Here is a 26,478-nt window from a genome sequence, read left to right as displayed (position 1 = left end):
AAAGGTCAAAACATGTGGTTTCTGCTTCGATTGCTTTGCAGCGACTGTACGCCTCCAGCATGGCTGATCGTGGCTCCCAGCGTGTCGTCTCGCGGGCCACACCAGGCGCTGGCCTTTAGATCAAAGGGTCAGTGGCCGGTTCCAGGTGACAGGCTGACCTCCCCACACAGGCAACTCCAAAACTTCTGCTGCATGGAAGGTGTGTGGGGGCTTGAAACAAAGTTTAGCCACTGCTCCCTTTGCAGTGTGCGCAGTAATTGATCTGGAGCTCTTCAAAGAGGCCAGTGGGGCAGGAAGCTGGTCTTCACAAACCACGAGTCAAAGTAAAAACTCTAGCTCGGAGCTGGCTGAGCGGCTGTCACTGAGAGCCATGATGACCATGATTTCCTGCCTCTCAGTCTGACGGATGGGATAGACTACATTGAGCTGTTTGCAGCAAGTTTGGTAGAAGTAATGGAAAAAGGTTCAGGGGCGACTAAACATGTGTGCAGAATTGTCAACATAAGAAAGATTTGCAGCGTTTTCACACCTCTTTACCTTTCTTTTCCACATTCTGTCGTTTTACAACCCCAGACTTGTGCAGAATTGTTAAATGGCAATTTTCAAATCTTGCAACAGATTCCCAGTTGGGTTGATGTCCGGATCTTGCCTGAACCATCCTAATGCATGAATGCCATTTGATCTAAACCTTGTTGCTATGGTTGTTGCTCCCTGGAATTAGCCGTATTCCCACAGCACAATGCTGCCACCATCATGTTTCACAGAGGGGATGGTGCTTTCAGGGTACCACATGTCTGCTATGTCTTCTTCATAGCTTTCACTGAACAACGGCTTTCTCTTTGCCCCTTAACCATAAAGGTCAGATTTGCCGTGTGCAAAACTAATAGATGTCAAGGCAACACATTCAGCCACCTGAGCTGTGCAGCTCCTCCGGGGTGACCTCTGGGCTGTTTCTCTGATTGACTGTTGTTTGCTTCCGTTTAGTTGGACGGCCATGTGCTGATGCACTGGTTTTTAGTTATAGGTCTCAGAGTAAAGGGAACCAGAGACGGATGCACGCACCACTCTTCAGAATGCTATTTGTGACGATAACGTTGAAATCTAAGCACTGCTTTCCTTCCCCATCTCAGTTATGCATTCTTTAGTGATGGTCTATCACATAGTATAGTCCCAGTAAAATACAATAAAGTCTGTGGATGTCACATGACAAAATGTGGAAGAGCGGTATGAAAACTTTTGCAAGGTATAATGAAGAAACCTTTATACCAACACTGATCCTTTTTGTAGGAACACTCACATTTTGGTATTTATGCTTATTTACTGAGCAACACTGGGAGCGGCTGCCAAGAATTACTCTCCCACATCAAACAGCAAATGAGGCTTGTTATATTAGCGCCGATTACATGAACAACATCACAGACTGAGACGTGCTGAAGTGGACCTGATTAAATCTGGACAAGCCAAGGCTTTCTGTTTTCCCACCGTTCCCTTTTTGGTTTGTCTACACGGTGACTACGCCAAATGTGCCGATTCAGTTTGAAAGGTCCACTTGCGACGCTCAGGTGGTGCATTAGAGCAGCTAGCTAGACTGGAATAAAGAGGGAACTTACCAGTCTGCAAAGTCTGCTTCCCCCCTGACAACACTCCCACTGGAAGGGTTCCAGTCGGGGTGAGGCCTTTCAGCGTTAGCACGCTTTCACTTTCCTCCCTAATTACCAAACAGACAGACACAAACGGATCACTTTCCAGCACAGAAGGACGAAGGCAGTAACGTGACTGCCACAACATCACGAGGGTGATGGTCAGTGGTTTCAGGAGTTTACCCTCCGAGAAAGCTTGGATTGCTTTGAAACACAAACTGCTAACATGTCTCCTGGTTCTGTAAGTGGGTCAGTGACAACCGGTGTTCATTTTAGCAGCTAAAAAAAAAGATTTTTTTTTTATGGCCTGATAACCAGTGTTAGGATTGTGTCATCACACTTATCATGAAACACTTGATTTCTGCATTCACACTCCTGTCTCCACCGTCAAACAAAACTACCGCCCACAAGATATAATAAGACGTTTGAAACAATTTGACAAATGCACTGAAACTAAGATTTCATGTAATGTTTTTTTCTGATTAACCATTTAGCAGAATCTTCTATCTGCGGCTGAAATACTCTCTGATCTCTTGGATAGCTCTTATGTACGCTCGAAACCTTTAAATGTTACCAAGGCACTCTGAAATAACAGCTGCTGTTACTATCCAGTTCCGGTTCCTTTTTCTGTCCTCTGTAGTGATCTGTGTTCACATGTAACATATTACAAACAAAGAGAAGTCAGACCGCAGAACTGAGAAGACTCGGGCCATTTTCCCCACGGCACGGATCTTGTTCCGGATGACCTCCTTGCGCATCGCCGATGTGCCACCTGGAAACAGGTGCCACAGTTAGAGAGTTCCCCCATTAAAGGTATTCTGCTCACATCAATTTCTGAGATGAAAACAGAGGATGAAGGAGGGTCAGGGGTCTGGGAGATGCACATGAGCTTATAAAGATGTGCCAAGGTCTGGGATCAATTTAAAATGTGGTTGACAACTGAAGCAGCCTATATAGGGAGCAGACCAAGGGTTTCTACTGATGTGACCTAATCTACGCCTGGCAGATATAGGTACGTGGTTATTATCGGGGCGAATAGTATGCAACAGCCGTAGATAAATATGAGAAACAGCTTAAAAAATAAGCTACTGGAATACATAACAGTGTCATTCAAATGCAACATAGACCATCTCAACATAAACTATATAATCTAATCTCAGGGTCTACCCTACCGTATTATATGCCTAAAAAATATCAACTTAGCTCTTAAACTTTGAATTTAGAGCCTAAAGGGTCACAATTTTGCATTAATGATAAAACAGTCATGTTATGAGAGCTATTATCTATACTAAAAGTCAGAGACAACCCAATTTAAGCGTGTTTTTTTAACGTACTGTGGTGACAGGAAACTGGGTTCTCTTAAACCAACATGCTGACTGTTAACAACTACCAGTTTGTGTCCATAGAGACCAGCAGGGAACAAAAATGTCATGAACTGTATCATTTTACCAAAATCAGAGGAATTTAACAGTTTGGTTTGTTGAACATCATGTTTTATGAAGTTACCTTCATACAGGTCGTCTCCTTCTGACATGAGCTCATCATCGGAGCAAATATTCAACACATTCACCAGCATCTCAGTCACTGTGCAAGAGGGAGAGAGAGAGAGAGAGAGAGAGAGAGAGAGAGAGAGAGAGAGAGAGAGAGAGAGAGGCAAATTCAGACTTATGCACTCATATTTTCTCTCCTCAGACAAATCACCTTTATTCAATAGGGAAAAGGCTTAAGGTAGAACATTTTACAATAGCATTCAGGCAAAACAGAAAATGTGTAAATCTTGACCATGCAACCAAAAGTAAAATATTTCTCTCTTTTTTATTAAGAATTGGTCAACAACAAACAGACCTTTTAGAAAATTCAAGATATTCAGCTATTTTTTCATCACTTGTTCTCATCCACATAGAGGATGAAAGGATGTTTTTCCCCAAACTTCAAAAAATAATGAACTTAAATATTTCATCTTTTTGTACCTGAGTATGCCATATTATTAATAACTGTGAAATATTTACTATGGTATTTATTTTTTACTCCTAGAGTTTCTTTAGAACTAACTTTAGATTAGACTAACTGTACAAAAGCACTAAATATATGGGTACAAAAACATTTTGTCATGACAGAGGCCTAAGTTTAAGTAGGGGTGTAGCATGACATTACTCATAAGAGAAACCTTTTAGCTAGCGTTTAAACCTTTTCTGTACGGCCTGTTTTTAAAATCTAGGTCAAGCTACTGTTAGATAACTCGATGCATCCTGCACTGCACAAAACAGTCATTTATTTTTCTTTCTACAGTAAATATTTCAGGTAATTTAACATTAGCATTTCATGTAGGAAGATGATTTTCTGACTCTTGTTGGACCAGCTTTCTTTTCCATAACTAGGAAACTTGAAGAAAACCAAACTTTAATGCCAAAAACATACAGAGAAAAGTGAGAGAGCTTAAAGTCAAACAAAACCCTGGAAATGTTCTTTTTTCATTCATTAAATAATGATGAACTTCAAGTATTAAAACTAATAATTTGTACCAACGCATGCCTATGTAATGTAGGCACACGCGCACACACACACACACACTCACACACACACACACACTTGTTTTCTACAGACTGCTGTAAGTCTATGATGTTTTTTGATGAGAAAATTCAAAGGATTCACCAATGTCTGCCACATTCTGTCACCTCTCTTCACTTCTGAAATTCGGCGTCTGTCAGCTATTTTCCAGTTTTCTCCTTCCAAGCATTTCTGATATTTCTGAAATTATCTATAAATCTAAATCCTCTACCTGCAACCTTGACCCAATCGCAACAATCCTGGTCAAATCTTGCCTTTAGGCTCTTCTCCCCTCTATAACCGCCATCATTCACTGACCACTTACCACTGGAGCTGTTCCCGCTCTCTCTCCATTGCTAAAGAAACCCGGCTTAGATCCAAACAACTTCAAAGACCTCCGCCACATTTCCAGTCTACCTTTTATCTCCAAAATACTTGAAAAACAGCCAGTCACCTCTCATCTTCACTCCCGTTAAACCCATAAAGACCTCTATGAGAAATTCCAATCTGGTTTCCGTCCCCACCTCAGTAGGGCTGGACCATATAGAAAAAAAACATATTGATAAAGTAGAAATCAAATTGATTTTATATCGATAATTATCACTAAATTCAAAACATATATTTTAAGTGCAGCCCTGGCCATTTTATGCTGTTGCTTAGCAACCTATTTTTAGATAAAGAACACACAAACACTGAATTCAAACGCAACCCTATATTCAACAAACTTGTTACCAAAACTACAAGTTTTTGAAAAAGAAAAGAACAACGCGTGCTCTGTGAAGTCTTTGAAGGGGGCGGAGCTTGGTGACGCCTGGGTCTGTGTTCGTGATTGGTCAGGGGAATGTAATGACTATAATTTTTTTTATTGACCCTTTTTTCTTTCATCGATATACGTCTATCAATCAATACATATTGTTATTGAATTATCGGCCAGCCCTACGCCTCAGCACTGAACCTGCACTCATAAAAATCGCCAACAACCTCCTGATAGCAGCTGATGCTGGTTTCAGAAATCAGAATAAGAAATACTTTAAGTTTGCTTTCTATTCTCATTCTTTTGCCTGTTCATTGAAACTTTTTAATGTGTGTTAATTTTATCATTATTTATTGTTGCTATATTGTTGAAATTGTACAGTGTCCTTGGGTGCTCTGAAAGGCGCTTTCAAGTAAAATGTATTATTATTATTATTATTATTAGTATTATTATTATTATTATTATTATTATTATTATTAGGCTCGATTTTGAATGTGAACGCGTTTATTTGAGCTTGGCTTTTTTCCCCAACAGAACTCCTTCTTCTGGTCAATGTGCAGCGCAACAACAGCTATTACCCAGCTTAAATGTCTGTCAGCAAGCAGGATAAACATACTAAATACATGGATTTGTAACGATCAGGAGCACCCTTTGTATTACAGTGTAGTGGGTTGCTTCTTGGCCTTTTTTTTTGGGCTTGTTTTCATAGAGCAAGTCGCTTGTTTCTCCTGAAGATCTGACAACACTGGTGATGTTGTTTGTGTGGGTCTGAGTAGGGTGTGTGTGTGTGTGTGTGTGTGTGTGTGAAGGTGAGGGATGTGGGATGTGAGTGATTACAGCAGGATGATTGACATTACAGCTTGAGAAAAGAAGCTGCTTTTAAGTCAGTTTTTTCCTATAAGCCCTATCATAATTTAAAACATAGGACAGTAGTAATTTATATGTTTTTGTATTAGCTTTATTCTACGTGGATTCGATGGGTTTCTTCCTCTTGAAATGCCTACAGATCAAAGGCAATGGTCCCTGTTTTCCAACTGACTATAAGGCATAAGGTATTATAAGATATTATAATATCTTATAATAGGGGGCAAAAAAGTCATGCGATGACATTTTTGCCATTTGCACACAGAATTCACTGACTTTGTGAAATTAACGCTTGTGAAAAAGCCGACTGACAGTTTGCTTTATGAGGTAAAGGTGTGTTTACACTCTCCTTGGTGAAATTCATACAACACTTCCAGGATTTCCACTTCAGTTAATAATGCCCGCACCCAAGGATTGCTTATAGTCTGCTATCGCAAATGTTTTGAGGTGTCAGGAGACTATTATGTATCATGTGTCAATTATGAATGCACCATTGTGCTAAACTAAGAATACAGCACGTTTGACATGACAATGGTTGCAGGGTTTTGTTTGACTTTAAGAAAGAAAGAGGCACCATGACAGAAGGCTCTACAATCAGCAGATTATTTCATCCAAATGAGCATTTGATGACTGAGTGTAACAGGAGACCTCTTTGTAAGTAGGGATAAATCATCAGTAATGAATTGATCAGATTTCTGATCTCCTGAGTATGACAACAAAGATTTCTGAATGGATTATGAAGAACCTTTAATTGGCATAAAGTGTCATTATCCCACAGCTACGACGCGACGCACTAAACTCTCAACATTTAAATCTGCCTCCTCATTCACAAACTCACCTTTCTCTCCGACAAAAGGCAAACTCCACGTGAAGACATCCATGAAGTTGGGCAACCAGTAGGGGTGGGGGGAGCAGTTGAACTGTCGGATATTCATCACATTGTTCTCGTACTTTAATACTGCAGCTAGGGTTAGCAAAAAAAAAAACGGAGGAGGAATCAATGACTCAAGCTTCAACATACGTGTAAACACAAGAAGAGAGGGAGAAAAAAAAGAGGTCGAAACCTTTGTTGTTGTAGACGTCTAAATAATTCGGAGCTGAGAAGATAGTTATTAATGAAGGGAAGCCCGTGGTCTGGCTTTTTCTGTACATCCTATACCTGGAAGGTAAAAACAGTAAAATCTGAAAACTAATATTACACACAAAGCCCCGCACCCCATTGTACTTCACGTAAAACAAAAACGCTCAAAACGTTTTAATGGGATAAACACAAGTTGGTGCACAGGTGGAAAATGATGCTCGCTTTTCAAACTTTTCCCCCAGAAACGTGAGAGGTGCAGCATATGACAACGTGGAGCCTTTTCATGGGCGTGTTTCCCTCAGGGAGTCAAAACGGGGGCGCTTTAGATTCCCCCGTCCCCTGTACAAAGATGTCTGCCCACCACAACGGCGTCAGAGTAAATACGCTTCTATCTCTGACTGTTTCTCAGCGTAAATACGGTAAAAAAGTCGCAGACTGCCACTCCAAACTGTGAGGAACTGGATAGGCAGAAGGGATGTTAGATGAACTGCAAAGATCCAGACTGCAGCAGGAAGGAAATGGGAGAGGAGGTTCCTGCATTTATATTACAACTTTTATCTAAAGACATGATTTATGACCATTTAAATGAGGTTAAGGCATTTGTTTCATCTGTATCTTAGCACATATATGCTGTAAAATATTTTGAACTTTAGAGGCTAAAACCAATTGATATAGCTTAATTGTGTTACTTTCTCTCTCTGTCTCCATGGAGACACTGATAGCAAAACTCAGCTCCTCCTTTTAATTACATATTTCCCCTAAGCTTTCACACCTCCATCAGTGCATTTGAATGCAAACTCTGTGAAACGCTGCGATATAGGGCACGGGTGGCTGGGTTTGCAAACAAAGACACAGAACCTCTATCGTGTTATTCATAGTTAACAATAAATATGACCAGCCAAGGAATAGAGACTGGGAGATGACTAAAACACAAAGCACCCTGCCACCGTAAAGCTCCACCTTTAGGTCAGAGTCCATCCTAGAAGTACTACCTCTCTACTCGCACCGGCCCGTGGACCTGGACGTCGCAGCGGAAACGACAGAGGGACAAGAAATGTTCTGGCCTGGTTCTGAATAAGGTTTCTGCAGTGAAAAGGCACCTTTTGTTGCTTTTTAAAGGCAATTAGTTTTATTTAGGATTCTGAATAGGGGTTTGATATAAATGCATGTCACATTTTTAAAAACCGTCTATTATTTTTTCCTTCCTTTTAATAATCATGCACCACTTTGTGCTGGTCAACCAAAAAGAAAAATCCCCCGTAAAACTCCGGCGGCTTTAATTAGTGACAAAAGGTACTGTGGGACACTTACCCTGCATCCTGTGCTTCATGGGCTCTTATTACTGACAACAAGTTATTATTTACCAAAAAGTCACAAACTGCTGCGTAACTGCAAAGAAAAAGAAAAAAACAAGGAGTTAAAACAATAAAAACAAAGGTTTTATCCCAAAATTGAAAAGCCCCACAAGGAATTGCATAAAACCAATTAGGACCAATAAAAAAACTGACAGATTTTAGGCCCAGCGAAATATATTTAGCTTTACATTCACCATGGTGCATCCTCTAGCCGGTTGCACCAGGCGTGTAGAACAGGGGCTCCTAAACCTTTCAGTCTGGGATTTTTTTTTTTTTTTTTTTTAGGAGGAAATTATGAGAATAAACTCATATTTTGAGAATAAAGTAGGATTTTTATTGGAACTCTTACAAAGAGTGCTGCCTTCCTCCTGCTTTAAAATGTTGAACATCTTAGAAACCTATACTTTGGTATCAGTTTCACAAATTAATTAATACAAAATCTTGTTAGGACATCAGGATCAAAACATCTAGCGAACCCCCACTTTGGGAACCCCTGGGTTAGGAGATGATGGGAATCCAGAGGCTTGTGTTTATCTCGTCTCTCCTAAAGCTGAGGGCTACGGTCAAACACAAGCTCAACACACTAAAGTTTAAAGAAAATCAGGTTTTATGACGGCCAGGGCCTCGCTGTTAGCTGGAAAACACATCTCTGGTTCATCAAACTTCAGACAATACTGCAGCTGAGAAACGCTGGATTTCTTATAAATATCTCCAGAGGAGATAAAACAGATTGTGCTGACGCTTTAACAAAACAACATTTTTGCTTCGCTCTGTAGATGGTGACCTAGAAAATGCAACAGCTCTAGCAATTGACTGTTTCTGACCCATTTTCACTAAATATGCAGAACAAAGTGCATCTGTTAACCTATTTGTGACAACCTACTGAATGTGCAAACTTAAGTCTTAAGAGAGCACATTTAGAAAGGCGGTCAATAGATGATTTTAATGGAACCAACAGCGGAGCGCCATTCTCTGGCCTGCGTGCTAAAGCTTGTTCCAGCTGATGTTTGACTCCATTTGGTTTTATTCCTCCGGAGGGGACGCTTGATTTCTTTACAAAAAGCCGTTTCCGGTGAGGGGAGACGACCGGTTTGACCAGATACCTGAAAAAGTACGAGCAGCCTCTGACAGAGTTGTGATTGAAGTGTTCGGATGTCTTTTCGCTGCCGTAGTCCTCGCCAGGGTCGGCCCAAATCAGGTCGCACATTGGCCCAAATGCTGGCGGCTCTTTAAATCTGTCTAACTGTTGAACACAAACACAGACAGATGAGACCCAGCGGGACCTGGGCTGATTTCTTACACACAGGAAAAGAAGAAAGGCGACCCGTCACTGACTTTTCTAATGTCATCTAAGCAGTTGATTTCTGGTGAGAGCCCCCCGTGGACACACAGGAACTGTTGGTTCAGCAGGGCAGCGAGGGGCAGGCAGTCGAAGGCTTCCATGCAGGCGTCATACACCCGCTCAGAGTATTTAATTTTACCTGTAATGAAACACAATGACAATCCGGTTCAGCGCAGCTCCTCTGCCGACGGGGCGCAGCAGCATTAGCACAAGACAGCAGCTCAGATCAGCTCAGGAGGCAGTGGAGCACCTCAGCAGCACGATGTAAATGATCTGTACTGTAAGCAAAAAACTCTAACCATGGAAGTTTAGATAGGCTGATTGTGTAACTTTAAGTTTAGAGACTGAACACTACTACAAATTTATAGTTCAAATGAATGCTCCTTCAATGCATGAGCCCAATCTGTCTCAAACGGACAACTGAGGTACCTCCAAACTGCTCTAATTGGATCACTGAAGGCACCTAATACGGTATGTACACCCAAAGGATGGAAAATGCTTATGTGAACCTCTGATTTAACATCTTTATAAGCAGATATAACTGAAATCCTTCAAGGCCGGTGTCCTGCAACTCTTAGACGTGTCCCTTACCCTGCACACCTGAATCTAATGGCTAAGCTACCTCACCAGCCCGCAGTCAGTCTCTGCAGAGCTCTGCTAATGAGGAGTATACTGGAGTCAGGGGTGTTGAAGCAGAAATTCATCTAAGGCTACGTTCTCACTGCAGGTCTTGATGCTCAATTCCCATTTTTTTTTTGTTCAAATTGGATTTTTTGGGGGGGTGGCCTTTCATACTACTATTAAAAGTGACCGCCATCAGGCTTCTTCTGTCCGGATGGTTCAAGACCGCAAAGCAACCCACGTGTGCCGGTAACAGAAGGAAATGTCACAGAGCAGAGCAGTGTTTATGGACGTAAGGGTGAATGGAATTGTTTCTAGAAGTGTTTATTTTTTAAACAAAGTTTTGTTTAATAAATAGACTGAAAAAATGTTAAAAAAACTAGGACACAGGACTCCATCTTTCCTTGTTATTATTGGAAAGCTGTTGAGCAATGGGAGCCGACAATATTAAGACCACATCATAGCAAGATGAAGTGAGGTAAGGAAAAAGCAGCACAGCTATTAACAACGCTCTTTTATGGAGCGCTAGCTGCTACTACTGTGTGTGGATGTGTAGAGAGAGACAGGAGAGTGACGTGAAAGACGGATAAAATGCGACATGACCGTTCAGACTGCGGACGCTTTGAAAAAATTTCTGATACGTATCCGAATAAGCACCAGATATGGAAACGGCACAAATCAGATTTATTGGGGGGGATGAAAAGACTGGATTGAGTCGTTCACACTGCTGTGAAAAAGACGGATATGGTTGCATTTTCCTGCAGTGCGAGCGTAGCCTAAAAGCTGCAGAACAGCCGCCATCAGTCTAAATAAGGGGTCTGCAACTCCAGTCCTCGAGGGCCGGTGGCCCGCCACTTTTATGTGTCCCTGGTCCAACACATCTGAATCAGCTCCTCAGTATGCAGTCATGTTCTCCAGAGTCCTGCTGAGGACATGATTATTTGACTTTTTCCCCCCCATACTTTCTCTTTTCCTATTCCATAATAGAAAAATTGGATCAACCTTTGAAAAGTAAGCTCGAAGAATTCAAGGAGCTCCACCGTAAGTTTGGGAGCTTAGCTTAAATCAGCTTCAGGTCAAAACTTTTAGGGTTTCTCTCAGGGCTGGGCAATAAATCGATTGAATCAGTTAATTTGAGATTAATAATTTCTTAAGATTTTATTTTTGGAAAATCAGGATTTTTTTAATGCCAATGCACTCATTGGGCTTCCATGAAGAGAATAGCAGCAATGCTGGATATATGTTTAAGAAAATATATTGTCAAAATATTGTGAAGAGGAAACTTTTTACCAAAATCAAAGGCACTCTAATTTACTCACATACCGTTTTACATTTTTAAATTTAGTTTTAAGATACACAAGTCAAGTGAAGTCTGTTCTTAGCTCTTTGTGTAATCCCACTAGCAGAAAACATTTAGTTATATTGTCTTTGCTTGCAACGGCAGGGCCACCATCTTGTTTTACAAACATGTTTCACAGCCTGTATTTAGTTGAACTTTGAATTCAGGTCACCTCACAGATGAAATGCTTGATATAAAAGCAAGTTTTTTAAATGGTTTCTTTCATTTCTTTTGTGGAATGAAAAAGACGGTGGGGAAAAAAAAAAAAAAAAAATCGATGAATCAGATCTCATATAATAAAATTAGAGATTTTATTTTGAAACCATATTGCCCAGCCTTAGTTTGTCTATCCTAAAACACTGATAACTGCAACACAGACAATTAACAATCGTGCAAATCCAAATTTAACTTTGACTGAAATTTACCAGCTTTGAATGTAATGTTTTAATGTTGGTATGCACAGTCATGGTGTAAAGAAAGTACACCCTTTGTGTTCTAAGGTTTAACATAGCAGGATGTAATAACTAAGCTGGACTTAAATCAGTTTTCAACGAGTCATTAAATTTAACTGCAAATGTTCAAAAACAGATTCCAGCTGTTCAATACTTCTACCATGATCCATCCATCCATCCATTTTCCGACATCCTTATCCCTTGTGGGGTGGTGAGGGTTGCTGGTGTCTATCTCCAGCTGTCAATGGGCGAGAGGCGGGGTACACCCTGGACAGGTCGCCAGTCTATCACATCTACCATGATCCTAAAGCAGCAATACCTTCAAGTTGCCATTATCTGTCCAAATACATTCTTTTATTTTCATTTTGTTTCAATGTTGCATCAGTTCATTGACTTTGGGCCATTTAAACGCCTTAACTCTATTTGGTGAAGTGATCCTGACAGGTTTACTACGGCCGACTGCCACTGGCCATCATCCAGTCACATGTTGAAAAATCTGGATGTTATATACATCGTTCTGTCAGTGCATCAACACACAGAATGGTCTTTGATACACTTTTTTTCTGCAGGCCTCTTTAGTTTACTGACATCAGATAAAGGCTGGACCATGTGCTTTGATGAATAAATGTGATTTTCTCTTGGCTCCTTTACTTTTAGGCCAATTCAAAGCTCCTGTCTGCATCAGGGACCCTTATTTTTCCAATACTGCTCCATGTTTGTGACATCCAATGGCTGCGTTCGCAACTAACTTTAACAAATGAGTTTGTATGCGTTTCCAGGAAACTGGAACCAGGTCAGACCAGAAAGAAAATGGCCTTGGCCCGGCTGATAGATCTGCACCACTGTCCTTTTCCATGAATCAGTCCCACCCATGCTCCAGCTGCAGGACAGATGGCTTCATATCTGACTCTAGTGTATGTTTTATATCTGGAGGAGCTCATATCTGATCCAGTCACTACTGCAGAACAAGTCTAAAGGATGATCAGGCTGCCACCATGTAATGCTTTGGTATTCACTAAACATGGCTCCGTGCGGTACGGCTGGTCAGCTCTCCTCTAGTCCCCTCTGAGCAGAGGACGCTGTTACAGAGACGCGCGGCTCCTTCAGATGTGACTTTGCAACCTTGAGCCGTGCTGCCGTTCTAATTTTAGAGAGAAGAGGCTTTCTCCTGGCAACCCTTCCAAACAAGCCATACAGTCCTCGCTGCTTCCTCTGCTAACTGTCCCGTCATGAACCTTAACATTTAACATGCCGACTGAGGCCTGCAGAGGCTGCGATGGGGGTCACGGGCGTTCTGCATTGCGCGGTCCGACCTTTACAGGAATTTGGTGGGACCCCCCCCTGCAAGGAAGATTGGCAAATGTCCTAAATGTTTCTAACCTGTAAATAATCTGACTGAGGAGTGATGGACTTCAAATAGTTTAGAAATGACTGCAGAGCCTTTCAGATTGATGGGCAGCAACAACTACTTCTCCAAGGTCACGGCTGATGTCTTTCCTTCCTGGCATTAAGTTCTTACACAACTCTGGGCGTCCAACCAAAAAAAAAAAAAATAGTCAGAATGATGATGAACATGTAATCTAATGAATTATCAAGCAGCAGCTGTAGTACAGAAGTAGCTTTTCTCTTATGACCCTGTTTGTGTTTATGAAACAAGGCCAGGTTAGAATCAATGCAGGTTTTTTTTTAAAGGTTGAGGTTTCATTTGAATCATTTTAGCAGCAGGTAAAGACGATGAAAGTGACATAAAACATTCAAACGTTGTCTCCTCTGGCTCTAAATCTGTCCCCATCTCTATCAAGCAAAACCTTTTTGTATGGCCCACAACATTTACATTCAGTGATGCTCCTGCAGCGCTAAACAGTACACAATGATGCAACCAGTCAGCCTGTGGGACGTAACATTGATTCATGCTTATTAATCTTCTCGTGGAACCAAGAGCAGAAAAATGGAAACAGCTTAAATAGAAAAAAAAAGGGCAGCCATCTCAGTGTACTGCAAAAACAGAACTAAAAATAAGTAACATTTTCTTTAAATGAGTGTATTTGTCCTTGATTTGAGCAGGTAAATAAGATGATTTGCCAATAGAATAGGATTTTCCCACTTAAAATATGAACAATTCATCTCCATCATCTTATTTCAAGTGCAGGATGTCTAATTATCATATTTTAGGGGCAAAAATACTCATTCCATTGGCAGAAAATCTTATTTACTGGCTCAAATCAAGGACGAATAGACTAACTTTAAGAACATTTTACTTGTTTTTAGATCCGTTTTTGCAGTGTGCCGTCACATTTTGGGAATAGTCACTTTATTTAATAAGTTTATCCTTATAATGACAGGATGGATCTTTTTTTTTAACTGTTTTCACAATAACAATAAAGGATTAAACAATCGACCATCTCTAAACCTGAATACTTTTGTGTCCTGATAGGAAAACCCTTTGAACAGAGAGAGGGCGCGCTTTCTTTTCCCAAAGCCCGCAAAGTGTACCGAGACAAAAATCGATCACGTCCAGCCCGATGAAAGTGATCTGAGCGCGCAGCCTTTCAATCAGCCTGGAGAGGCTCCTTGGGAGGCGGCATGAACTGAAAACCGACATTCCCAACCATTAAATAACAGCTGTAGGGTTAAGGCACCCACATCTGGCACGTAGACCCGCTGACAGCAGCGTGGCATGCTTACAGAGCTGGGGGTGTAAGAAGTGAAACCTGTGTGCAGCAGGCATGGCTGTCTTCTCCACTTTGTGTCTTAATACCACCACACAAGATCCACGCACATGCAGAAACACAGATCCCCCCCCCCACACACACACACACACACACACACACACACACACACACACAGCCGCTGCAGACTGAACTCAGCATCAGTGTAGGTGTGCATCAGCGTCACGCTCTGATGCTTTTCATCCTCCAGCAAGTCATCTGGAACATGAAAAGGAAAGCTCTCTCTCTTTCTTTCTCTCTCTCTCTCTCTCTTTCTTTCTCTCTCTCTCTCTCATAGCCGGTCACATCTCGTCACAGTCCTCCCCCGAGCCGCTGGAACATCCTCGTCCCGCTTGAAGACCGCCAGCTGTTTTTTCTCCAGGTAGACAACGCGCCGGGTGCCGCGCGTCTCGGCCCGGACCGTCTGGAAATCTGAGCGACGGGCTCCTGTGAAGTGCTCCGAAGTGTGTAAGGGCACGGCGGATCGCCTGGCCCTGATACAGAGAAAAGTGGCGCACTTACATTCCTGTTTGAAGGTGAAGTACTCCGTGAGGTGCCGGCACTCGTGGTTCCCGCGCAGGAGGAAGAGCGTTGTGGGGTGGTTGATCTTAAGCGACCAGAGGTAGAGGACACACTGAGGAGACACATGAGGAGGCAAAGCGTACATGTTGGAAAGGTGCAATGGGGAGTTTGGTATTAAGTACACGAGGCTCAGAAACATATAAAGGCAGCCAGCAATGCTACGGGTTTAAAAACGAAACACTCCAGTCATTACTCTTTATTTGTCAGGCGGCTGCAGGAAAAGCCTTAAATTAAAATTCTATTTTACTGCAGCAGGAACCAGAACACATCCTTCCAGCTGAAGTCCCCGTGGCATCTGGCAGATTCCCCATGTTGACATTTGTGATGGTAGGAAAGATAAACGGGTCCTCATCCAGACCAGCGGCCTCTGTGTAACGTCATAAGTAACGCCAGGTGCTCAGAAAGTCATGAATTACAACTTTAACTGAATTGAACTTTTAAAAAAAAAGTTAATTACTAATCTAAAAATCTCCTTTGAGATAAAAATACATTTATTCATCTTCACTGGTGTTTCCCAGGGGCGCGACTCAATGTGGCGCACGCTGGACCTGAATCATCAAGTTGGAGTTTCAGACAGATGTCATTTCCATCTAAAGTCCCATGAATGGTCCTGTTGTAATACCTAAAATCTGTTTTAGTGGAGAAAAAAGCCAAAACGCGATGAGGTCTGGGCAGCCGGTCCTAAGACAACAAAGGATTAATAAATAAACGACCAGCCATCAGCACCACCAGCATGAGGAGCCCGGTCAGACCGTACAAGGATCTGTTGCTCGTTCACCAACCAGAAGCCGTAATACATTTCCTCTGAACATATTAGAGGTCCTAATAAAAAATAAATTAAAAAAAGAGCAGAGCAACATTTACAATCCAAATGAGGCAGCTTTCTGCTCAGCGCTCAGACCAGGCGCTATTCAATAGCTGCCACTTGTCACTCTCAGCCCACTCTTTTAACATGCACACCAACCATAGCGTGCTATTAAAGTCGCTGCAACTAGATGCCAAGGAAACAAGAGCCAGCAGGTGTGTACTAACATAACAGACAACGTTCATAAAAAGGAGAGGGGGGGGGGGGGGGCGCTTTGGCCAGCTTGTCTTTCCCCATCCGTAATAAGGGAGAGGATGGAGTAGTGAAGTTTCTGTAGGGGAGGTGTCTGCGTGGCACGGTCTGCGGCTTGGAGGGGCCGGAGGGCCACGCGGGTTTTACTGAGAAACCTCTGCTGTCCGCTCTCTGTGTCTGAGCCGCCAGCGGAGAGAGGAAGACAAACACCGCTGACAAAAAGCTTGGCGAGGCAGACCTGAACTCTGGCTTTATTCACATCAACCCCATTATAAACCTGCCCTGTGTGTGGGAGGCACATGAGTGCGGCGGCGGCGCCGAGAGCCAGGGGCGAGCGTCTACAGACAGACTCTCACGGGTAAAAGGGGGAATCTCCTGAGCAGATATGAGAAGAAGGCGGATAAAACAAAGCGCTGACATGCTCTGAATGTTAGACGCTGGTAAATTGCTAGCCTGCGGGGGTCAAGGCACCGCTTGAAGAGGCAACGCTGACTCCTTGTTACCATGGTAACTGTGTCCTAGCATCCTTCCCACTATATCCATCTTACTACTGTACATGTAATAATAAAGAACATGGCGGTTACAGTGAGGGGACATCTCCCACCCTGTCAGTTATCTATAGTTTGGACTAATAAGCCTTTTCTGTGTGATCTGCAAAGTTGATTTCTAGAAAAAGAACGCTACAAACACAGAGGAGAGGTAGTGCTCTGGAAGGAAGGTGTTTGACCTCACTGGATTCTGAGGTTGAACAAATAATAGATGCTGTGTAGCCTGCCGTGGTGCATCCTGTCTCACCCGTCAGTTCTCGCTGATAACAAGACGGTGAGTGATGGGGGGGGTGACATACAGTTAGGCCCAGGAATATTTGGACAGTGACACAATCTTCATGATTTGGCCTCTGCATGCCACCACGTTGGATTTGACATGAAACAACTAAAATGTAATTGAAATACAGACTTTAAGGTTTAATTCAAGGGGTAAAACAAAAATACATGATTAAACATGTAGCAATTGTAGCTGTTTTTATACAAGAGCTTCTCATTTTTGGGGATCAAAAGTAATTGGACAAATAGACATAACCCTAACTAAAATGGAACTTTTGAATATTTTGTTGACAATGCTTTGCAGGCAATGACGTCTGGAACCCATGGACATCACCAAACGCTGGGTTTCCTCCTTAGTGATGCTTTGCCGGGCCTTTACTGCAGCTATCTTCAGCTGGTGCTTGTTTATGGGTTTTTCTGCCTTAGCTTTTGTCTTGAGCAAATGAAATGCATTCTTGATTGGGTTGAGGTCTGGTCATCGACTTTGCCATTGCAGAATATTCAATTTATTTGCTTTAAAAAACTCTCGGGTTGCTTTTGCAGTGTGTTTTGGATCACTGTCCATCTGTGCTATGAAGCACCGTCCAATCAACTTTCCTGCATTTGGCTGAATCTGAGCAAAACGTATATAAATGTATATCTGTATACACTTAAGAATTCATCCAGCTGCTTCTGTCTTTTGTCACATCATCAATAAACAGAAGTGATCCAGTGCCATTGGAAGCCATGCATGCCCATGCCATTACACACCTCCACCATGTTTTATAGAAGATGTGGTGTGCTTTGGATCATGAGCTGTTCTAATTTTTCTCCAAACTTTCCTCTTCCCATCATTCTGGTACAGATCCATATTAATCTCATCTGTCCAAAGAATGCTGTTCCAGAACTGGGTTGGCTTCTTCAGCTGTTTTTTGGCAAAGTCAATTCTGGCCTTTCTATTTTTGAGGCTGATTAATGGTTTGCACCTCGTGGTGAATCCTTTCTATTTATTCTCATGAAGTCTTCTTTTTATGGCAGACTTAGATACTGATACACATACTTCCTGGAGAGTGCTCTTCACCTGAGTGGATGTTGTGAAGGCTTTTTCTTCACCATGGAAAGGATTCTGTGATCATCCACCACCGTCTTCCGCGGACATGCAGGCCTCTTTGAGTTCCCAAGCTCACCAGTGCACTCTGTTTTTCTCAGAATGTACCAAACTGTTCATTTGGCCACTCCTAACATTTCTGCTATCTCTCTGATGGATTTCTTCTTTTTTTCAGCCTTAGGATGGTCTGTTTCACCTCCATGGAGGGCTCCGCATGTTGTGTGTTCACAGCAACAGCTTCCAAATGCAAACGCCACACCTGGAATCAACTCCAGACCTTTTAACTGCTTAATGGATGACCGGTTAACGAGGGAAGAGCCCATGCAGCCTTGTTATTTATTTTGCAGTCTTCTGAGTCAATTGTGCAATTACTTTTGGTCCCTTAAAAAAAGAGGACTCCAACTTGGATGTGAATACTCTGAAATTACAGTTGAGAGTCTGCACGTTAAGTCCATATTGATTGTATAATAGTATGCTGAATAAGTTTTCATAAACAGCTAAAATAACAAAACTTGTGTCACTGTCCAAATATTTCTGGGCCTAACTGTAAGTTCAAATCAAGTCACTATTTTTATGTCAACGACGTGTGCGCTGCGGTATAGGTGGCGTGCTATTCAGTAGGTGGTCAGATGACCTTTCTAACAGCCACAGAGATGCTTGGGTCTTATGTGCTGAGGTGGTTTGAGTTCAAGAGGGAGGACGATGAACAAACCAGCCCAATGTCTCAGCTACGCTAAAAAGAAGTTACGGTGAAAAACGGTGGCATAACAAGCCCGTTTCATTTTCCCCAGAAGTCAACGCCAGTGTCACTTTTTGCAGACATCCTTCCTTCACACACATAGGTAGGGTTATTGTGCTAGGCCTGAAATAAGCGCAGACATGACAGTCGCTCTGAAAACACCGGACAGTTTCCAGAACGTCAGAATATAGCACTATTAAAAACTATAAATAAAGATTTATTGGTTGTTCAGTTTGGAATTTTCTGAATTGATACCAGAACATCATTCTCTCTCCTTTTTTAGTTTCTGATAGCGACATAGCCAGGTTTGGTCTAACTCAACTATGCTTAAACACGGCCTAATAAGGATTTTGCTTATGCAAATGTTATTTCAGGTAACTTTGCTAAAACTGAAGGAGAAATACTTCAGCTGGATGATATGGAACAAAAATAATGTCTTGATGTGCCGATTCATCATGTATCAGAATGCTGATATACAAAAAAAGGTCTCTCTGAATCAAAGCTTTATCCCAAATGTCTCACAGGCACATTTCTTAACTAAACTAGATAAATATGAATAATGGAATACATAAAAATATAATTCTAAGAGCAACATAGACCATCTCAATATAAATGATATATAGATTTAACTTTTAACTTTTTTTTTTTTTTTTTAAATCTCAATATTTTTTTAGATCCTGATATATTGCCCAACCCTAGGCCGGACTTGTCAAAGTACAGTCAAAGCAAGCCTGTAGCTCCAGCTTTGACTCGTTGGTGCTTCTTTTCAGCCCTACCAGCTTTAGCAGATTTCAGTCTCTGCCTGTATGAAGGGATCAAATGAACCCGACTGCAGTCAGAGAGTCCTAAGGCAGCACAGGGGACAGAGCGGTAGGCATTCTACTGCATCTTAGCACAACCTATTTCCCGGTAAAGCATTTCGTTCTAAGTCCTTTTCAGAGGCAAACAGACTGAATTTTTTAATTACACAACAGCATCTTTGTTTATTTTCTTTGCTTTTTGAGCCAACTGCAGCATGCTGTTACTAAGGAGATAAATTAAACAGCTAAAATATGCTTTACATTATGACCTGTTGTCATTTTTAATATTTACTATTTTATCAAGAGCAGAAAGCCAAAAAGGCATAGTAACAGGCACTTCAAAACTAGCAGGTCTATGTTTTTATTACATTAATAGATCAAAATAATAAACAAACACTATAAATATTATTGTTATATCTGCAATATTAAATATATTGTATAATTTTAACACAACTGTATTTGTATTTAAGGAAACTCCCCCAGGCCTAATTAACAGTAGAACAAACCGTGGGAGGAGTGTCTTTAGTGAAACAAAGAGCTTCACTGCTCTGGCAGAGACCGCTGTGAATCCAACCACCTCTTTTGAGACAGGAAGATTTTAAATATTTCTGTCTCAAAAGAAGAAATTGTTGCTATGTAGTTTTCAAATAACACTCATCGCCTGGATGATTGTGTGTCTTTCAATCCGGTTTGGGTGTTGTTATCCACCTCAATGCACAACCTAATAGCCCCCAAATGGTCCAAAATGTGAAGAAAAAACTACTTTTGGAGCTTTTGGGGGCTGATAAGCTTCATGGCTGTTTATTATAAAACAGCCATGAAGCCTATTAGTGTGACACAAAGCCCAATATTATTTGTCAGCTTTTTACTTTACAATATTCCACTGCCTGGAGGCAGAAAAGCAAACTACACTGGTTTAATATTTTGTTGGGCAAAGTTAATATTAAGTTTGAATATTAACAGACATTCACTGGGATTTTGTTTCAGTCAAGTTGAAAAGCACCTGCTAAAACAGAAACTCATAACATTTATTTCTATCACCAGCTGTATTACATTTACACCACCATTTTGTATAGATTCCGGTACACTTTCCAACACAATTTGAAATTTATACACAGCTGTAGTGGTCTGGTTGGGGGTATCTGTAAAAATGTTGTGTTGTTGCTTCTTTTATCTCTCTTTCAGAACACCAAACGAATGAATCCTGACATTAAAACACCAGAGACGTCTAGATGGTCAGTATTTCAGAATCTAGGATCCACCGATATGAAAATCTTGGGCAATATCAATATCCGCAATTAATACTTCTGCTATGGCTGATAACCGATGTTTCCTTACACTTTCAAAAGAGTGACAAAATAACCACACTGCTGACATTGCTTCTCTGCTTCAGTTAAACACACCACAACCCTGAGCGGCAGCACCATCACTGTCACATGACCAAACAGACACAACCTGGCCAACCCCCTCCCCTCCCCCTTCAGAGACACATTAACAAATGGCAACAAGATGGACATTAGTTGTAATATCGGCACAGTTTTGCTTATGGGACGAATACCGACGTTAAAGATTGTCTGACATCAACCAGTGTCAATGTTAATGCCGATATATCGTGGGTCCATAATTAGAAGTCCGCTGACCTTATTTGTCTGGAAGCATTATGTTGCTAAATGGAGACCGAAGCCTCCCCTGACCATAGTACTATGGTAACAATTAACAAGCTAGCACGCTAGGCAGATGATGCTCTTACCGTTTGGTAAATCTGACCACAGAACACATTACCTGATTCTATTTCTAATTTCTTTAACATCTATATATTCATTACAACTTTTGGAAAAGCAACCTTTTTTTGTAAACTGTAACATTAAAAGTTTGGTTACAGAAAATGTCCAGAGACATTACCATAATAGAATTGTATGAGGCATGAGTAAGAAGGAGTTCTTGAAGTAATTCAATCCCATTGACTTGATCTTGAAATTACCACAACTAGTACATTTTTAACAAGCTTTCCTTTTTTAAGTAACACTGAAAAAGCAGAACTTGATCAAATAAGAAATCCTATATTTCAAATAGAAGCAACTGACTTTGCCAAATAAGCAGGCTGATGAATGACACCTAGAGTACCTTGTAGAGGTATTCATACAATATGCAATGCTGCTGCTGAATGTTAAACGGGATGATTTGACTTGTAATAAACACAATACTAAACAGTATTAACATGTTTCTACTTCAGATTTGTTGCATAGACCCAGACAGTGAGTGCATCAAGCTACTGTGATCTTGCGTCAATGATAAATTTGCCATATATTGTTCAGCCCAGCTGGAAACGTACCCAGACACGGTTGTCTACCTAAACTGACGGCCTAAGCAAGGAAAGCAGTAACCAGAAAAGCAGCCAAGTGGTTCTTGGAAACTCAGGAGGAGCTGCTAAGATCCACAGCTCATGTGGGAGAATCTGTAAACACAACATCTATTACTTGCTCTGTCCATGAATCAGACCTCGGTGGAAACGGAGAAAAAGAAATCTACTGTATGTTGCATTTACCAAAAGCCAAGGAGGGGACACGGCTATTGAAGAAGTGGCTCTGGTCAGCTTTCTGGCAGCATCATGCAAATGGAGGTTCACCTTCCAGCAGAACCACAACTCCAAACATACAGTCAGAACTAAGATGGGAGGCATTAGACCAAAGAGTATCCATGTCTTGGATTGGCCCAGTTGAGTCCCAGAGGTGAAGTCAGAATCTGTGGTTGGACCTGAAAACTCCTGTTTATCCAATCCAGTGCTGTGTACAAACATGTTCTTATTCATTGGTAGAGCTCACATTTTAGAAATGGTGAAGGCTAAGGTGTCTCCTTTAGAACATTCATCCTCAAAGAACCACAGCGTTTCCCCTTCAGTAAGGTGCTCAGCATCTGCACATCTTTATTTAAGACAAACATCGGAGCGGTTAACTCCTCAGTGAGCAAAACTGCACTTCCAGTGAAAGCTTTGGGCACAGTGAGAAGGTGTGTCCAAACATTTGATTGGCAGTGTACATATAGAATTTGCTTTTGTTCAAGACAACCTCAACTCTGGACATCATTTTTCTTTATTACATTGGGTTTTTAACTGTGGAGTGACAGTTTAAGATGGGGTCACAGCTGCTGTTGACTACTAAAAGTCAACAGCAGGTTTTGGGTCCGTAGACCAATACGTTTAAGTGATGAACAATGAACGGATTTTTTTCTAACAAGTCTTCAATAAGTTTAGAACCTGTTCTTGATAAGAATGACCCGGCGCATCACTGATCCAATCTGACTATGCTAAAACTATTTCGCCAAATCAGTCTCTGTGCTTCTCCAAACCAGTAGAGATGCATCTCAACATATCTGCAGCTGTAATCTGTATTTACCCTACTTGTTGATCTAACACATAAAACTCCAATAAGTTGTGTCTGTGATGTGACAAGATTGAAGAAAACGTTCAAATATGATGGAAAAGCCCCTCACTAAAGTCTGTACATAGTCACACTTCTAGCTTGAACAAAACTATAATAGTTAACATCCACACACTGAAGGGAGCCATTACTGAAGAATGACTTCCAATACTGAAAGCGGGCCAGAATTTCCGACATGAACCCAGACTCACTACAACTACCTCCTTCCTGCCAGGGATTTTTATATTAGAGCTGAAGCCCACTTTCTGCAATCACTCTGCTGTTTTCTGTTCCAAGACTCAGATTTATTTTAAACCATTCTAATAAAGCCTGTACAGCCTGTGAAAGTGATACTGAAATAGAACTTATTAGAGCAAAATCCACCTAAAGTAACATTGCAAAGTTCTACAAAGATTATATCAGCCATGCTCAGCTTAAAGCTGATAGTTGGTAATCCTGTTCAGAAATACTTTGTCATACTGGGTGAAATTGTCCTGCCATCCTGACAATAGTCAATGCTTTATGCATTCAGAAAAAGGAGGTAAAGAAATTCAGTCTTTGTGGGAGCTGCAGTAATGTAAAAACTCTGACCAATCACTGCTCTTTGCACCGAAGGGCAGGGATTGGTTCTACATTGGTGTCACACGTGAAACTTTAGGAACAGACTTTTTGGGGGAGTATTAAAGAGGTAAAATTACTAATATGAGGAAAAAAAGACCTAGGACAATAAACTAAAAAAAAAAAAAAAAAAAAAAAGTGGTAATGTTGTGAGAAAACGTCATATTATGAGAATTTAGAGGGAACATTTCCAGAATAGTCACAGTTTGCAGAATTATTTCACTCCTGAAGTAATAGGGCCAGGTTAGATTATTTTGATTATTTTTATTCTTTACGAGAATAAATTCAGGAGAATGAAGCTAAAGGGATACGAAAATAAACTTGTAATATTACAAAAATAAAAATATTCTGAAAACAAAAGTATATTCAGAGATTAAAGTCCCTCTGATACTGTTTAAGTGACTGAGTAACTGCAGATTTGCCACATTTAACATGGCGGACGCTCTGACGCATCGCAGCATAGGCAGAACCCGCCCAACGACGCGTCTACGTATATAATGTCTATGGCAAAAAGCGACCCGTGTTCATGTTTATGAGAAGAAGAGGAAGGCCTCAGAAGAAAGTAGAGAGACCCGAGTGTATTTGGGAGATTTTTCTATGCGATCCCCTTGAGGAGTGGAAGACCATGTAAGACGGTCTTGCACATGCGCAGTTATTCAAAAAGGGACTCGGGAGAAACTTCTGGGGAAAAAAAAATCACTGATTCTAGCTTTAATAGGAGAGAAACAATAAGTCTGGTCAGACAAATATTTTCTATGCTCGGTTTTATTTTTCTTCTTTTATTGAATCTAAATGCTTCAAAGCTTTTCCAGACTGTAGGGGAACCCTGACATTGACTTCCAGCTACATCAATGAGCTGAATCTTAACTATCCTCTTAAAATCTCTGGCACAGTTTGATCGGATATTATCGTTATTCAGTCAGTACCTTCTCTGATCCCATGAAAACAGAAAGAATTTACATTTGGAACATCTTTAAATGCAAATGAGTGGAAATAAATAACACGGGGCAACTCATGATTACCTTCCCCCACATAAAGGTGACTAATGGATGCTGTTCAACCAGCTAAATCCCTAATTAGCATTTGTAAACTATACCTTCACACCTTCTGACAGTGTAATGGGTCTCGTGTGCTAAGAGCTTACCTCAATGCTGAAGTAACCTCGGTCCACGTAGTCCCCAAGGAAGAGGTACCTCGTGTTACTGGGTGGTCCCCCCACTTCAAACAGCTTCATAAGGTCGAAGAATTGGCCGTGGACATCACCGCATACTGCAGACAGACAAAAGCACCAGTCTCAACTATGCATCTAACAGCTGTTGTTTTTTACTTTCTTAAAGATGCAAGTTACGCTGATTTTCATTTAAAGTGAAACTCTCAGTTTTAACACTTAAACGTTTCTAGATGTCAACACATTTTTTTTAAATACGTTTAGCCATATGCTTTTAAATGGGAACAACACAAGGAACACGTTTACCAGCTGTGGTTAAAAAAAATCTTGTTAATGATTTGTTTTTACATTTTTTTTTTTTTTTTTTTTTTTTTTTTTCTTCCCAGTGTCCTGTCTAGCAATGTGGCAGTAAAAATTTATATCTTAATGCCAAATAGAGCTCGACAGATTTTACTTTCACAAGTGGAGCAAACAGCTTTCGCCATAATGCTCCGCTTGATTTGTGCGTGTAAATAGCTTTATTGTGATTCCTGCAGGGAGAATTTCAAATTATATGGACACTACAATGGGAAACTAGGAGAGTAAAAGAAAAACAAGAAGAGAAAAAAAAAGAGAAAGAAGAGGTGAAAGAAAGAAGAAATAAAAGGAAGAGAATGATAAAACGTCCTCTGTCTGCTCCATCACCTGGAAAGAGACACAAAAAGAACAGCACAACCAACAGACATAAAGCAACAGATACAATCGTGTAACACCTTGATACCATTGCTAAATCATATGTATTATTATTTAAGCTGACATGTGTAATGTGATACCTAAAAAAGAAAGTAAAAGAAAGTAAATAAATTATAGCCTTTCTGTATATAAGTGAACATTTAATACCTGGGACCCAGCACCTGTGGGAGTTTGTGAGAGTACACTAGTTTAGGTGAAAATTATCCAGAAGGAAATGGCTTGATAGTGATTGTGGAGAACCGAAGACCCACCTACCCCGCGCACAGAGGCAGGAGTCAGGGGACCCGTAACCCCGGACTCCCAAAGAGGCCCCCAAAGCAGTGCGCCCGAGAGGGGCCTTCACAGGAAATCTGCAACCCCCCCCGAGGAAAGAGGAGAGACGAACCCGAGGAAATCCCCCAGCCACCGCAATGCTGACGCCCCCAAGAGCTGCGGGGACGAGCCCGTGGGCTCCGCCGGCAGCCAGCCCCGCTGAAGTGGTCCTGGCCATGGGCCCTGGGGGCCAGAGGCCCCAGGGGCGCCCCGCCCCCGCGGCAGGGGCCCCGGCCGCCCCCCGGGGGGCCAGGCCCCGCGAAGCCACCGCCGGGAATTGGCCGGCGCCCACCCGGGAACCCGCCCCAAACCCGAGGACCGTCAACGCGCCAGAGGGCCAAGGCGCCCGCCAACGCAGCGGAGGAGGGCAGGACGTGGGGGGATGGGCTCCGCACCTATCGGAGACTTGAGATGATCTTGGGAGAGGGAGCGGACCGAAC

General features: G+C 41.7%; 1 protein-coding gene across 3 annotated transcripts in view; it reads right to left on the bottom strand.

Annotated features, from left to right (window-relative positions):
- Positions 1-26,478, bottom strand: part of ppp3cca (protein phosphatase 3, catalytic subunit, gamma isozyme, a) — a 52,811-nt gene that overhangs the window by 10,065 nt on the left and 16,268 nt on the right. For all 3 annotated transcript variants that reach the window (XM_012849514.3, XM_012849530.3, XM_012849537.3), the window contains exons 3-12: positions 24,971-25,095; positions 15,226-15,337; positions 9,577-9,722; positions 9,345-9,484; positions 8,198-8,275; positions 6,870-6,964; positions 6,644-6,769; positions 3,147-3,224; positions 2,328-2,412; positions 1,611-1,708 (exon numbers count right to left, since the gene is read on the bottom strand). In XM_012849514.3, coding sequence (XP_012704968.1) covers positions 1,611-1,708; positions 2,328-2,412; positions 3,147-3,224; positions 6,644-6,769; positions 6,870-6,964; positions 8,198-8,275; positions 9,345-9,484; positions 9,577-9,722; positions 15,226-15,337; positions 24,971-25,095 — 1,083 coding nt within the window. The remainder of the gene's footprint in view (positions 1-1,610; positions 1,709-2,327; positions 2,413-3,146; positions 3,225-6,643; positions 6,770-6,869; positions 6,965-8,197; positions 8,276-9,344; positions 9,485-9,576; positions 9,723-15,225; positions 15,338-24,970; positions 25,096-26,478) is intronic.

This window comes from Fundulus heteroclitus, chromosome 12, assembly GCF_011125445.2.
Source record: "Fundulus heteroclitus isolate FHET01 chromosome 12, MU-UCD_Fhet_4.1, whole genome shotgun sequence".
NCBI lineage: Eukaryota > Metazoa > Chordata > Actinopteri > Cyprinodontiformes > Fundulidae > Fundulus > Fundulus heteroclitus.
Note: the sequence above shows the minus strand (reverse complement) of the source record. Positions and strands in the feature narration are given on the sequence as shown.